Here is a 14,683-nt window from a genome sequence, read left to right as displayed (position 1 = left end):
CCGACGCTGGGGCGCCGACCCTCCGACGCTGGGGCGCCGACCCTCCGACGCTGGGGCGCCGACCCTCCGACGCTGGGGCGCCGACCCTCCGACGCTGGGGCGCCGACCCTCCGACGCTGGGGCGCTCCCTCGGCACTCACCTTTCTTTGGTGTTGGCTCTGGATGCTTCAGCCTGGATTATACGGTTGTTTCTATAATAAATTTGAACCCATGAGCTTCTGACTCAGAGGTGAGAGGTGGATCGCTTCCCCGTTGAACATGACGGATTTATTAATGGCTACGTTTCAGTTCCTGGGATTGAGTATTGGATAGGGATCAGACTGGGATGACCTCAGGAATGGCTTTGAACATGTAGTAAGGGTTTGATGTAATTCCTGATTTTATTTTCTCTCTGCAGATCAAAGCCCCCTTTGTTTAAGCAGGAAATCATGGAGAACCCCACGAGTGGGGAATTTGGGAAGCATTGACCCGGAAATTGGGTACCTGGGGGCCGCTGCCCACGTGTCCAGACTGACCGGCTGTTGGTCTGAGTGCCTGCCAGATGTCAGCTTGCTGCATGTAAACTCTCAGTTGCCTTTGTATGGTCATCACATTCCACAAGCCATGGGGAGAAACATCCTGCTGATGTGGGCTTGAGGGATCTTTATTCTGCATCCGGCTGAGCTGTACCTGACCTTGGAGTGCTTGATGCTGAGAATGGGAAAACTCCTGTCGCCTCATCTCTCCTTCCTGAGTTGAAATTTGGTGGAAAGTTTCTTGACTGAATTATTTTCTGGCCAATAAAGAGCATTTAACCGAGAGTGTAAATGGGGAGGTTTCCAGTTGGCTCCAGCTCCGGTTTATATGATGACTAGAAACAGTTGAATGTATGGGAGTGCTGGGGCTTCAGTTATTTTAACCTGTGGGAACGAGGTTAACGCTTCAGCCCAGCTAACAATCATTTAAAACGGCAAAAAAAAATGCTTAACTCTCCCTGCCCTGATTTCCTGAACTGATTTGTTTGTTCACTTTACATGTCCTTTTAAAGTTCGCAGCATCTTGTCCGTCTGTTGGCGGAGTGAGTAGTTGTGTGTATGATTGTGCCGATTGCGTTCACTGGAGAGAGTTGGGAGTTATACTGACATTCTTGCACTATTCTGCTATTTTTAAAATTTTGTCAGTTACCTGCTGATTCATTGCAGTTATTTGGGAAAGGTTGAAGTATTATTATTGCAATAATTGCTGCTTGTTCTGTTTTGTGTGTTACTCTGTATCACTGCGAGATGGGAATTGTGAGAATCTTTTGAACTAAAGATTATCTGCTGCTTTGTCTTTTTTATAAATCCTGTTTGTGCCGCACACTTTGTGGTCAGAATCATGAATGCATTTGAGATGTTTACAGAGTTAGGAACAGAAGGAGGCCATTCAGCCCCTTGAGCCTGTTCTGCCATTTAATCAGGTCATGGCTGATCTGTATCTTAATTCCATTTTCCTACCTTGATGCTACAATCTTCCACACACTTACCAAACAAAAATCCATCATTCTCAGTCTTAAAGATGACCAATTAGCCCCCATCTTCCACCACTTTTTGGGGGAGAATGTTCCACTCCCCTGTGTCAGAAGAAGTGCTTCCTGACATCATCCTCGAATGGCCTGGCTCTCATTTTAATGTTATGCCCCACCTCCTCTCACTCTTCCCCACCAAACGAAATGGTATCTATCACCCCTATCAACTCTTTTAATCATCTTAAACACCTCAAATAGGTGACTCCTTAATCTTCTACATTCTAGGGAATATAAGATTAGTGTGCAACCTGTCGTTATAATGTACTGAGGTTCTGGGTGATGAGCTTCTCAATTTGGTACTTTCCCTTGATTTGCTCCTCTCCACCCCCCCCCCCCCCCCCCCCACCCCCTTCCCCCCACCCCCTACACCCCCTCCAGGTGATTGTGGTTCTGCACTTGGAGATTGTGGTTCTGCACTTGGAGAGTTCAGCGATCCAACACAAGAATCTTTTTTATTCATTTATGGGATGTGGGCTTCACTGGTTGGGCCAGCATTTATTGCCCATCCCTAATTGCCCTTGAGAAGGTGGTGGTGAGCTGCCTTCTTGAACCGCTGCAGTCCATGTGGTGTAGGTGCTCACAGTGCTGTTAGGAAGGGAGTTCCAGGATTTTGACCTAGCGACAGTGAAGGAACGGCCGATATATTTCCAAGTCAGGATGGTGAGTGGCTTGGAGGGAAATTTCCAGGTGGTGGTGTTACCATCTATCTGCTGCCCTTGTCCTTTTACATGGTAGCGGTCGTGGTTGACAAGGCGCTGTCTAAGGAGCCTTGGTGTGTTTCTGCAGTGCATCTTGTAAATGGTACACACTGCTGCTACTGTGTGTCGATGGTGGAGGGAGTGAATGTTTGTGGATGGGGTGCCAATCAAGCGGGCTGCTTTGACCTGTTGGAGCTGCACTCCTCCAGGCAAAGGGGAGAATATTCCATCACACTCCTGACTTGTGCCTTGTAGATTGTGGACAGACTTTGAGGAGTCAGGAGGTGTGATATTTGTCGCAGGATTCCTAGCCTCTGACCTCTTGAGCCACAGTATATAGTCCAGTTAAGTTTCTGGTCAATGGTAACCTCCCCCTCAGCATAGTGAGGGACTCAGCAATGGTAATGCCATTGAACGTAAGATGTAGGAGCAGAAGTAAGCCATTTGGCCCATTGAGTCTGCTCCTCCATTCAATGAGATCATGGCTGATCTGATAATCCTCAACTCCACTTTCCTGCCTTTTCCCCATAACCCTTTGATTCCCTTACTGATTAAAAATGTCCATCTCAGCCTTGAATATACTTAAAGACCCAGCTTCTACAGCCCTCTGCGGTAAAGAATTCCACAGATTGACTACCTTCTGAAAGAAGAAATTCCTCCTCATCTCTGTTTTAAATGGGTGACCCCCTTACTCTGAGATTATGCCCTCTGGTCCTAAACTCTCCCACAAGGGGAAACAACCTCTCAGCATCTACCCTCTCAAGCCCCCTAAGAATCTTATATGTTTTAATAAGGTCGCCTCTTATTCTTCTAAACTCCAATGAGTACAGGCCCAACCTACTCAACCTGTCCTCATAAGAAAATCCCTCCATACCTGGGATCAACCTAGTGAACCTTTTCTGGACTGCTTCCAATGCCAGTATATCTTTCCTTAGATAAGGGCACCAAAACTGTTCACAGTATTCTAGGTGTGGTCTAATAGTGCCTTGTATAGTTTTAGCAAGACTTCCCTATTTTTATCAAAAACAAAAATAGCTGGAAAAACTCAGCAGGTCTGACAGCATCTGTGGAGAGGAACACAGTTAACGTTTTGAGTCTGTATGACTCTTCAACAGAACTAAGGAAAAATAGAAATGAGATGAAATATAAGCTGGTTGAGGGGGGTGGGACAGGTAGAGCTGGATAGAGGGTCAGTGATAGTTGGAGGCAAAGAAGAGATTGCCAAAGATGTGATAGACAAAAGGACAAAGGGGTGTTGCCGGTGGTGATATTAGCTATGGAATGTGCTAATGGTGACATTAAGGGTAGAAAGCAGGACGAGCAAGGTACAGATAGCCCTAGTGGGGGTGGGGTGGGGGAAGGGATCGAAATAGACTAAAAGGTGGAGATAAAACAAAGAATGGAAATACATTTAAAAATAATGGAAATAGGTGGGAAAAGAAAAATATATATAAAAAAAGTATATATATATAAAAAAATAAATTATTGGAAAAAGGAGGATCGGAAAAGGGTTGGGGATGGAGGAGAGAGTTTATGATCTGAAGTTGTTGAACTCAATGTTAAGTCCAGAAGGCTGCAAAGTGCCTAATCAGAAGATGAGGTGCTGTCCCTCCAGTTTGCGCTGAGCTTCACTGGAACATTGCAGCAGGTCAAAGATGGACATGTGGGCATGAGAGCAGGGTGGAGTGTTGAAATGGCAAGCGACAGGGAGGTCCAGGTCATGCTTCCGGACAGACCAAAAGTGTTCCGCAAAGCGGTCACCCAGTCTGCGTTTGGTCTCTCCAATGTAGAGGAGACCGCATTGGGAGCAGCGAATGCAGTAGACTAAATTGAGGGAATTGCAAGTGAAGTGCTGCTTCACTTGAAAGGAGTGTTTGGGCCTTTGGACGGTGAGGAGAGAGGAAAGTAAAGGGGCAGGTGTTGCACCTTCTGCAGTTGCATGGGAAGGTGCTGTAGGAGGGGGTTGAGTAGTAGGGGGTGATGGAGGAGTGGACCAGGGTGTCCCGGAGGGAACGGTCCCTAAGATGCTGCTGGGGGGTGAAGGGAAGATGTGTTTGGTGGTGGCATCATGCTGGAGTTGGCGGAAATAGCAGAGGATGATCCTTTGAATGCGGAGGCTGGTGGGGTGATAAGTGAGGACAAGGGGGACCCTATCATGGTTCTGGGAGGGAGAGGGAGGTGTGAGGGCGGATGTGCGGGAGATGGGCCGAACACTGTTGGCCCTGTCAACCACTGTGGGTGGAAAATTTTTATATTCCATTCCCTTTGAAATAAAGGCCAACATTTCATTTGCTTCCCTATTACCTTTTGAACTTGTATGTTAGCTTTTTGGGATTCATGCACAAGGTCACCCAAATCCCTCTGTGTTGCAGCTTTCTGCAGTGTTTCTCCATTTAAATAATATTTAACTCCTCTATTCTTCCTGGCAAAGTGCATAACCTCACATTTTCCCACAGTATATTCCATCTGCAACTTTTTTGCCCACTCAACCTGTCTATATCCCTCTGTAGATTCCTTGTGTCATCATCACCACTTGCCTTCCCACCTATTTTTGTATCATCCACAAATTTGGTGATAGTACATTCACTTCCCTCGTCTAAGTCATTAATATATATTGCAAATAATTGAGGCCCCAGCGCTGATCGCTGTGGAACTGCACTAGTTACAGGTTGCCATCCTGAAAATGCCCCCTTTATTTTCGTCTTTTATTTAGTCAACCCTCTATCTATGCTAATATACTACCCCGAATGGGCTCTTATCTTATTAAGCCATATGTGTGGTACCATATCGAACACCTTTTGGAAATCCAAATATATTACATCTACTGGTTCCCCTTTATCTATCCTGCTAGTTATTTCCTCAATTCTAATAAATTTGTCAGGTATGATTTCCCCTTCATGAAGCCATGCTGACTCTGATTAGATTATGTAATTCTAAATGCTCTGCTATTACATCCTTTATAATATTCTAACATTTTCCCAATGACAGATGTTAAGCTAATTGGCCTATAGTTAACTGCTTTTTCTCTTCCCCAACCTCCCCCCCACCCTCCTTTTTGAATAAGGGTGTTACATTGGCAGTTTTCCAATCCTCTGGGACTTTTTCAGAATCTAAGGGTTCTTGGAAGATTACTACCAGTGCATCCACTATCTCTGTAGCTACTTCCTTTAATATCCTAGGATGCAACCCATCAGGTCCAGGGTACTTATTGGCCTTTGGTCCCATTAATTTCCCTAGTCCTTTTTCTCTAGTGATAGTTATTGTATTTATTTCCTCCTCCTCTTTTGCCCCTTGATTTTTTAGTATTGGAATGCTATTCGTGTCTTCTACTGTGAAGATTGAAGCAAAGTATTCAATTCCTCTGCCATTTCCTGGTTCCCTATTATTATTTCCCCAGCCTAATTCTGTAAGAGGCCCATGCTCACTTTGATCTCTCTCTTCCTTTTTATATATTTAAAGAAGCTCTTACTGTCCATTTTTATATTACTTGCTAGTTTACCCTCAAAGTTTATTTTCTCCCTCTTCATTTTTTTTTGGTCATCTTTTGTTGGTTTTTAAAACTTTCCCAATCCTCTGGTTTACCACTAATCTTTGCCACATTGCAATTTGATACTAAACTTGGTTAACCATGGTTGGTTTATCCCCTTCCTTGAACCCTTCTTCCTCACTGGGGTATATCTTTGTTGTGAGTCATGAACTATTTTCTTAAATGCCATTAAGGGGCAATGGTTAGATTCACTCTTGTTGGAATGTTACTTGCCACTTGTCAGCCCAAGCCTGGATATTGTCCAAGTCCTGCTGCATTTGGACATGGACTGCTTCAGTATTTGAGTTCCGAATGGTGCTGATATTGTGCAATCAGCAGTGAGCATCTTTCTGACCTTATGATGGAAGGTCATTGATGAAGCAGCTGAAGATGGTTGGGCCGAGGACACTACCCTGAGTAACACCTGCAGTGATGTTGTGGAGCTGAGATGACTGACCTCCAACGACCACAACCATCTTCCTTTTGTGCTAGGTATGACTTCAACCAGTGGTAAGTTTTCCTCCTGATTCCCATTGACTGTAGTTTTGCTAGGGCTCCCTGATGCCACATTCGGTCAAATGCTGCCTTGATGTGAAGGGCAGTCGCTCTCACCTCACCTCTGGAGTCCAGCTCTTTTGTCCATGTTTGAACCAAGGCTGTAATGAGATCAGGAGCTGAGTGGCCCTAGCACCAAACTGAGTGTCAGTGAGCAGGTTATTGCTAAGCAAGTGCCACTTGATAGCACTGTTGATGACCCCTTCCATCACTTTACTGATGATCAAAAGTAAACTGATAGGGTGGTAATTGGCCGGGTTGGATTTGTCCTGTTTTTTGTATTCAGGGAATACCTGAGCAATTTTCCACATAGCTGGGAAGGAATCATGAGGCAAAAAAAATGATCAAGGTCCATTCCTCCCCTGTTTTGGGGAGGCAGTGGTGTAGTGGTATTGTTATAAGGTACCCAGGGTTCAAATCCCACCATGGCAGATGGTGAATTTGAATTCAATAATAAAAAGAAATCTGGAATTAAAAGTCTGATGATGACCACGAACCCATTGCTGTTTGTGGTAAAAACCCAACTGGTTCACTAATGTCCTTTAGGGAAGGAAATCTGTCCTTATCTGGTCTGGCTTACATGTGACTCCAGACCCACAGAATTGTGGTTGACTCCTAAATGCCCTAGCAAGCCATTTCAAGCCAAGTCAGGTCTCAAGGGCAACTAGGGATGGGCAATAAATGCTGGCCCAGCCAGCGATGCCCACATCCTATGAACAAATAATTTTTTTAAAATTCAGTTCACTACCTGCCATCATGGTAGTCCCATGATAAAAATGGTAATTGAGGTGTTAACTAATCAATCCCTTATCAATGAGTCTGCAATAGACCCAGATGTGAGGTGAGGAAACCCCCAGGTTTTTTTATTCATTCATGGGATGTGGGCATCACTGGCTAGGTCAGCATTTATTGCCCATTCCTAATTGCCCTAATTCAGAGGACATTTTTAAGAGTCAACCACGTTGCTGTAGGCCTGGAGTCACATGTAGGCCAGACCAGGTAAGGATGGCAGATTTCCTTCCCAAAAGGACATTAGTGAACCAGATTGGTATTTACAACAATTGGCAATGGTTTTCATGATCACCGTTCGACTTTTAATTGCAGATTTTTATTGAATTCAAATTTCAGCATCTGCCGTGGTGGGATTCGAACCCAGTTGTGGAGATATTTGGGAATCATAGATCCAAATTCACCTGTTCTTCCCTGAGCAATATTCTCTTAACTGCTGGATCTGCCTCAGCATCACTCTGGGTTTTAGGGGGAGGTGGGGAACTAAATGTGTTCAGTCTGAAAGTTCAGAGGAGAAATTAACTCCTGAAGGTCAGCAGGCTAGTTCCAGTTGTTTTATCCAGATGTTAATGGGTTAGTCAACTGCAGAGGGCTTCACAGCAAAGCCAAAATTTAGTTTTGGGTGTTTTACTGCCCAGTATTGGTCCCTGGTGATCATGAGAAGGGGTTCTAGGTGATGCCAGCTGTCAAGGTACGGCTCATGTGGAGCGCAGATATTGGCAGGGACTTGAATGGCCTGTTTTTGTGTCAATGCAACCTAATTCCACGTAACTTCACGATCAAATACTTAATTCACCTGTTCCGTTCCCATGTATTATTGTAAATATGAGTAAAATTAGCATGCAGGTAAATGGTATGGGTATGTTTAAACATGGGTGGGAGGACATCATTGAGTGCATGTGCTGAGCAGTATTCTTGGCAAGCACACACTGAATGTATAAGAAATTGATAAATTGATATTTATCTTGAAATTATGTTGGGTGCAGATAAATACACCTGTGTCATCCTCCCAGCAGGAATTCAAACAAAGCCTCGTGTTTATATAGGACATTATTTCTCAGGAGCGTTGCAGGCTACTTCACATACAATACATTCTGTTCGTGAAGGACAATCAATGACTGTTGCTAGAAGATGCTGGGTATTTGTAGTAAAGAGCAGCTCATCTCTTATTGGTGATGTTGGTTGGGAGATAAGTGGTAGCCCAGGACACTCAGTTTCACCTCTTCAAATAGTAGCCCTGGAATCTTTTCTGGTCACCAGGGGTGGGAGACAGGGCCTCAATTTAATGTCTCATTTGAAAGATGGCATCTGCAATAGTGCACACAGAGGAGCCACTGGAGCAGTTGGCATGCTAATAAACTCCATGATGTGATGTTTCTGGGCTGGGGGCACACCACCAGGCTGGTCTGCTGAGTTTGATCAATGGGAGTTTTGCTCATTTGGCATAATTGCAACAAGAACAATTTACCTCCCAAAATCATCATTTCCCAACACAAATGTAGGAAATGAGAGTTTTAAAATAATGAAGGGGGGGGTTTTGATAAGTTAGATGTGGCGAAACTGTTTCCATTTGTGGGTGAATCCAGAACACAGGGACAACAATATTAGATATTCACTGACAGATAAAAAAAATTTAAGTTTTTCTTTACATATGAAGTGTTGGATGTGTCACTTGCTGCTGGCCTATTGATGTATTAGAGGAGAGTTTGATGCTGATATAATCCAATACATAAACCACAGCTCCATGTTGATCTGGTTCCAATCCCCACCTTGCTGCAGCTGCTGAGCATTCTGTAACATACCCTCAGGTAATGAGGGCACACCTGATAGCCTGCACAGCTATTCTCCAAGTCTGCACAAGTGTTGAGATTACTTTTAAACATCCTCTGCGTTGTGAAGTCAGGCTGCAATGTTTCACAGTGAGAGTAGAGTTTTCACATGATTGAAAATTGAGGTGGGAAAGGGAAAATGGTCCTGCGGCGTAGATGTATCAGTTGCCTCTTCAAGTGAAGCACCCACGTCAATATGTTGTCAAGACGTAAACAAGAAAATGCTGTAAACGCTCTGCAGGTCAGGCATCTGTGGAGACACAAGTTCAGGTTGATGATGAAGAAGGTCTCTCTCTCCACAGATGCTGAGTGTTTCCAGCATTGTTTTTATTTCAGATTGGCAGCGTCTTTACTATTTTGCATGGTATGGAGATATTGGGGTGGCATCACCACTTCTTTAACACAGTGCTGGTTACAATTGTAATCCTGTCGTGCCAGCAATGGAAGAAAGTACTGTTCGTAAAAATTACTTAGAATTTACAGCACAGAAACAGGCATTTGGCCCAACAGGCCCATGATGGAGCTTATGCTGCTCATGAGCCTCCTCCAACCCCCTCATCTCACCCCATCAGCATATCCTTCTAGTCCTTTCTCCCTCATGTTTATCTAGCTTCCTGTTAAAGACATACATGTGTTGTTTATCTCAACTGCTCCTTGTCATTGCCAGTTCCACATTCTCACCACACTGCGGTCAAAAAGTTTCTCCTGAATTCCTGATTGGATTTATTAGTGACTATCTCATATTTATGGCCTCCTGGTTGTAGTCTCCCCAGCAAGTGGAAAAATCTTTTCCATGTTTACCCTATCATAATCTCAAAGTCCTCTGTTTGGGAAGAGCTACAAAGCAGTCAACAAGACCCATGGATGGAGGGGGGCGCAAATGGAGAAGCAAAGTTCATCATAAAGATAAACAGTTAATGAAGATTTGTTTAGGTTCTTGCTGGTGGTGGGCCATGTTGGGGGGGTTTGGTACGATGACATGATCAAACCTGGCGAGGTGATCTCTAAGTGCACAGAAAGTGGACAGTTTGCAACTTTTTGTTTTGCTTTCTATTGAGGGTTACAGATACTAATAGCTTAACTTGCCTTTCCTACCCCAGCTCCATCTGTCAAGAAGTAGGAATGGATTGTAAGTGTTCTTTAAAAGATCAGAAACAGATAAGAGGAGACAACCTTTGGCCCAGTGGGACCATTCATGCCATTGATTCCCAATTCAGGGGTGTGAACTCCACCCCAGACAGTCACAGACTGGAGATCAGGCTCTGAATTCTGGGTTGATATCCAGTGGGATAATCGCAATGGTCACTGGCTGAGCCCCCCACCCCCACACCTCATTGTATGTTATGGAAACCAATAAACACTCCTGCCATATAAGCCTATGTCGGTTAAAAGCAAAGCGATTCAGCAGTGCCAGACTGTAGACAGGCACCAAGAACAGAGAGAAATGAAGATGTGCATCAGTGCAAATATACAAAAAGCCTCCAAAATAAACAATAATAATAACCATGGGGCTGTTACACCAAACAACCAGAAAATTCAGTGCACAAATTGTACACTTTATCGGTTTTCACACTGTCTAAATGTAGGCTGAGTGATTTATACACCAGTGCGAATTATAATCTAGATTTTATGGTATTTGAACTATACAGTACAAGTGGGTACAGAAAATAAATGGTAAGAACCGACAATATCATTTTGGTACCAGACAAAACCCCAAAAGCCTAAGTCGCATTTGTTTCATTAATCCTTCGGAGTTCCAGTTCATTCAGCAGGACAAGGGTTAAAGGGGCCAGTTAAACCCATTTGTTGCGCAACTGCATAAAGTTCCAGTTTAATCAGCAGGTTACGGGAGGGTTAAAGTGCTAGTCACAACAGTAGTTGCATTAATCATACGGAGATTCAGTGTGGCGAGGAGTCCTCATTTTGTAACTACAGAGGTGCTGTATATTCAGGGTAAGGGTTATTAGCTGTGTAACCATGTTTATTCAGGGTAAGAGTCACTGTAATTTATAGAATTGTGTTTATTCAGGGTAAGAGTCACTAACTTATGGAATTGTGTTTATTCAGAGTAAGGGTTAACTGTAACTTATGGAATTGTGTTTATTTAGGGTAAGGGTTATTAACTGTGTAACTTATGGAACTGTGTTTATTCAGGGTAAGGGATATTAACTGTGTAACTTATGGAATTGTGTTTATTCAGGGTAAGGGTTATTAACTGTGTAACTTATGGAATTGTGTTTATTCAGGGTAAGGGTTATTAACCGTGTAACTTATGGAACTGTGTTTATTCAGGGTAAGGGTTATTAGCTGTGTAACTTATGGAATTGTGTTTATTTAGGGTAAGGGTTATTAACTGTGAAACTTATGGAATTGTGTTTATTTAGGGTAAGGGTTATTAACTATGTAACTTATGGAATTGTGTTTATTTAGGGTAAGGGTTATTAGCTGTGTAACTTATGGAATTGTGTTTATTCAGGGTAAGTGTTATTAACTGTGTAACTTATGGAATTGTGTTTCTTCAGGGTAAGGGTTATTAACTGTGTAACTCATGGAACTGTGTTTATTTAGGGTAAGGGATATTAGCTGTGTAACTTATGGAATTGTGTTTATTTAGGGTAAGGGTTATTAACTGTGTAACTTATGCAATTGTGTTTATTTAAGGTAAGGGTTATTAACTGTGTAACTTATGGAATTGTGTTTATTCAGGGTAAGGGATATTAACTGTGTAACTCATGGAACTGTGTTTATTCAGGGTAAGGGATATTAACTGTGTAACTCATGGAACTGTGTTTATTCAGGGTAAGGGTTATTAGCTGTGTAACTTATGGAATTGTGTTTATTTAGGGTAAGGGTTATTAGCTGTGTAACTTATGGAATTGTGTTTATTTAGGGTAAGGGTTATTAACTGTGTAACTTATGGAATGGTGTTTATTCAGGGTAAGGGTTATTAACTGCGTAACTTATGGAATTGTGTTTATTCAGGGTAAGGGTTATTAACTGTGTAACTTATGGAATTGTGTTTCTTCAGGGTAAGGGTTATTAACTGTGTAACTTATGGAATTGTGTTTCTTCAGGGTGAGTGTTCCTTGCTGTGTTGCTGTTTATTCAGCAAGGTAAGGATTGTTTAGTCTTTTTAAATATATGGAATTACACTGACTTAAGCAGCTATCTATTTCTTGCATGGGATCCAGATACTGGTGACTGGAACAGGTTCAATCTGAGAAAATGTGGCACGTGGGGCAGTGGAACTGAGGACGGTGTGGTGCAGTGATCTCTGTCCACTGCTGGTTTCCTAGGGCTGATCTGCTGCTCTGTAAAACAATATATTGGGCTGGGCTAGGCCACGCCATTCAATGCCACTGAAGGGTTTTAGTTTTCCACCCCCCTCAATTATTCTTCTCAATAAATTCTCAGATTTTAAAATCATTCCTAATCAGCTTTGCCTGATCTTTGAGCTTAAAGTATTGTGAGCAACTCCTGCAGCATCTAACAATCTCATCTCTGGTGAAGACCTTGGCTTCAGCCCTTGCCTCCTTTCCAGCTACGCGAACAGAATATTATGTTAAATACAATGAGAAGAGAGTAAAAAATACGGTCAAGATAAACGCACAAACATTACTGTGGGATTCTCATTACTGCATTTTCCCGGCAAACCCCCTAATATCACAGTTCTCATCTATACTATTTTCTTTCTCGTGCCCCTCATGCCCCGATGTCCATTTTGATTTTAGTTCTTACACATTTACTCACAAATTTAAAGCAAAAACTGAAAACAGAGAACTCAAGGGGAGAGTTAACTGTGCCCTTCAATTGCAGGGTAGGAATGTGTGACTGCAACCAGTGAAAGATGGATGGTTAGCTGGCTGATTGGCTCCAATCTATACTCTCAGGATTAACGTGCAGCCTCCCTCACTTCCTAATGATCGAGTGTTGAGAACAATGAGGTCCTCTTCATCCATTGCAAAGCAGAGTGGCCCACTCCAATGTCCCTGAGCCCCGTTGAGTCTGTCTTTCTTGAAAACACTGTTTGGACAACCCTCATCCGAGCTAAACGCACACAACTAGGTGAGCTACTGGTTGTTTAGTATCCGTCAGCCTTTCCTGCCAATGCTGCCCTGGCACAGATAGGAGACAGCGTGATCCTCCCACCAAACTCTGGCTCACCAGACGGTGCTGTGATGCTCACCAATCAAGCAGAAGTTTGGACTGGTGATTTGTTAAGAGGGAAGGGGCATTAAGAGAAAGTTCCATCTACCTCATTAAATAACTTACTAGCTGTGGCGGGTAAGCAGGGGATTTGCAGAAACAAACAGCCAATCTGACCAAATAAAATAATGAGCAAGCATAACGAATGGGTGTGACAGAGGAAAGCCAGTGTGGCATCTTGGCATCCACTGGCGAGCAGAGCTTGTTGATGGACTGAGGACTCAATGCACAGGCAGATACTGACCACTCGGCACTGCTTAAATAGTTCTAATAGCAGCTACTGAACTCAGACACTTTTCTTATTTCTCTCCCCCACCCCCAATTCCCCTTCCCCCCCCACCCCACCCCCATCCCATTATAACCGTTGTATGAGAGGCTTCTGAACAAAACCGCGCAATTGTGACAGTCCCGAGTAGTTATGACCACATGCGGTTAGTAGATATTTTGTTTGTCTCTTGTTTTTTTCCTTCCTTTTCAAAGAATTCTTCTGCTTTTTTTAAACTATTGACTGATGTCGCTGGCTTTTTCGAGGTACTATGGTTCAGTGGTGCTCACTCCATCCTGATGTCTCTCTCTCTCTCTTCCCTCCCTCCCTCCCCCCACCCCCCCACCATCTACAATCTCTCTCCCCGGCCCCCACCCCCCCTCTACTTCTGTATCTGAAATATAAAGAGCCTCAGGTTAATGTTTTTGGCCGCTAGCAGTTTGTTGCATTCGACAGAGTCTATGATAGGCAGCGGCATGTAGTCTGTTTCATTGTTCTCATTGGTGAAGGCGAAGTGGTAGATGACGGGGTTAATTTTGACATCATCATAGGGACCCTTCAGAAGGAGGAAGGAGCACTCCATCGGGGAGTTGACCTTGCTCTTCAGGATGAGCTGGAATGACAGGGTGCGCTTGCAAGACAGGTTGGGGTTGCGCTCGGAGTCGTTAACGCGTGCCTTCAGGACCCACGTCTGGTTGAGCACGGTGAACCTTGGGGTCTCGTAGTAGAGCCTGGTGATGAAGTCATCTGTTCGATAGGGCCTAAACTGAACTTCTGCAAAAGAGACAAAGAGAGAAGAAACAAATCACAATCGCAAAACACCACTGGTTTCTCCTAAACAATATCAGGAACCGGCCTGGCAAAAATTCCACACAGTCAACTTCGGGCTGGCTGTCTGAACACCCAATTTATTACCTAAGATTGAAAATGCTGATAAAACAATTAATTTAGGATTAGGAAACCATTTACTAATGTGGGTAAGGATCTGAATTAAAATGGAGGGGATTGGTGGGGGAACATTATTTTTAACCATTCCTCCTCATGGTCACTCACTGAGTCTTGCTCTCATTGGCGGTATTGAGGACAGCCTGGCTTTTGCACCAGTGGAAGGAGCTGGGCTTCTGGAGTCCACTCTCACTGTCTTACTGGCAGTGGTCAAAGGCTGAGAGCAGGGCCTGGCTGCTGCGAACATGACTGTGTAGGACTGGGAGGCCCAGTGGAAAAAAAGTAACACGGAGAAAATAAAATTGCCCCAAAACAGTGCAAAGT

General features: G+C 43.7%; 2 protein-coding genes and 1 long non-coding RNA gene across 4 annotated transcripts in view; 1 reads left to right on the top strand and 2 right to left on the bottom strand.

The window, feature by feature from the left end:
* The window catches only part of LOC144675156 (uncharacterized), a 74,482-nt gene extending 73,144 nt beyond the window's left edge, over positions 1-1,338 (top strand). Inside the window, exon 29 of the mRNA XM_078536123.1 lies at positions 398-1,338. Coding sequence (XP_078392249.1) covers positions 398-467 — 70 coding nt within the window. The 3' untranslated portion in view covers positions 468-1,338. The remainder of the gene's footprint in view (positions 1-397) is intronic.
* A 9,214-nt stretch (positions 1,339-10,552) lies between these two features.
* On the bottom strand, positions 10,553-11,103 carry LOC144675053 (uncharacterized). The gene is made up of 2 exons (XR_013574743.1): positions 11,030-11,103; positions 10,553-10,983 (listed from the first exon to the last, which is right to left on the bottom strand). It is a non-coding gene; the product is annotated as an uncharacterized LOC144675053 (long non-coding RNA).
* A 2,403-nt stretch (positions 11,104-13,506) lies between these two features.
* zftraf1 (zinc finger TRAF-type containing 1) overlaps positions 13,507-14,683 on the bottom strand; it is a 146,638-nt gene continuing 145,461 nt past the window's right edge. Inside the window, exon 4 of one of the 2 annotated variants that reach the window (XM_078536169.1) lies at positions 13,507-14,188. In XM_078536169.1, coding sequence (XP_078392295.1) covers positions 13,797-14,188 — 392 coding nt within the window. In that variant the 3' untranslated portion in view covers positions 13,507-13,796. The remainder of the gene's footprint in view (positions 14,189-14,683) is intronic. The other variant, XM_078536166.1, reaches the window with a different exon arrangement.

The sequence above is a fragment of the Cetorhinus maximus genome, chromosome 3 (assembly GCF_964194155.1).
Source record: "Cetorhinus maximus chromosome 3, sCetMax3.hap1.1, whole genome shotgun sequence".
In the NCBI taxonomy this organism is placed as follows: Eukaryota; Metazoa; Chordata; class Chondrichthyes; order Lamniformes; family Cetorhinidae; genus Cetorhinus; species Cetorhinus maximus.
Note: the sequence above shows the minus strand (reverse complement) of the source record. Positions and strands in the feature narration are given on the sequence as shown.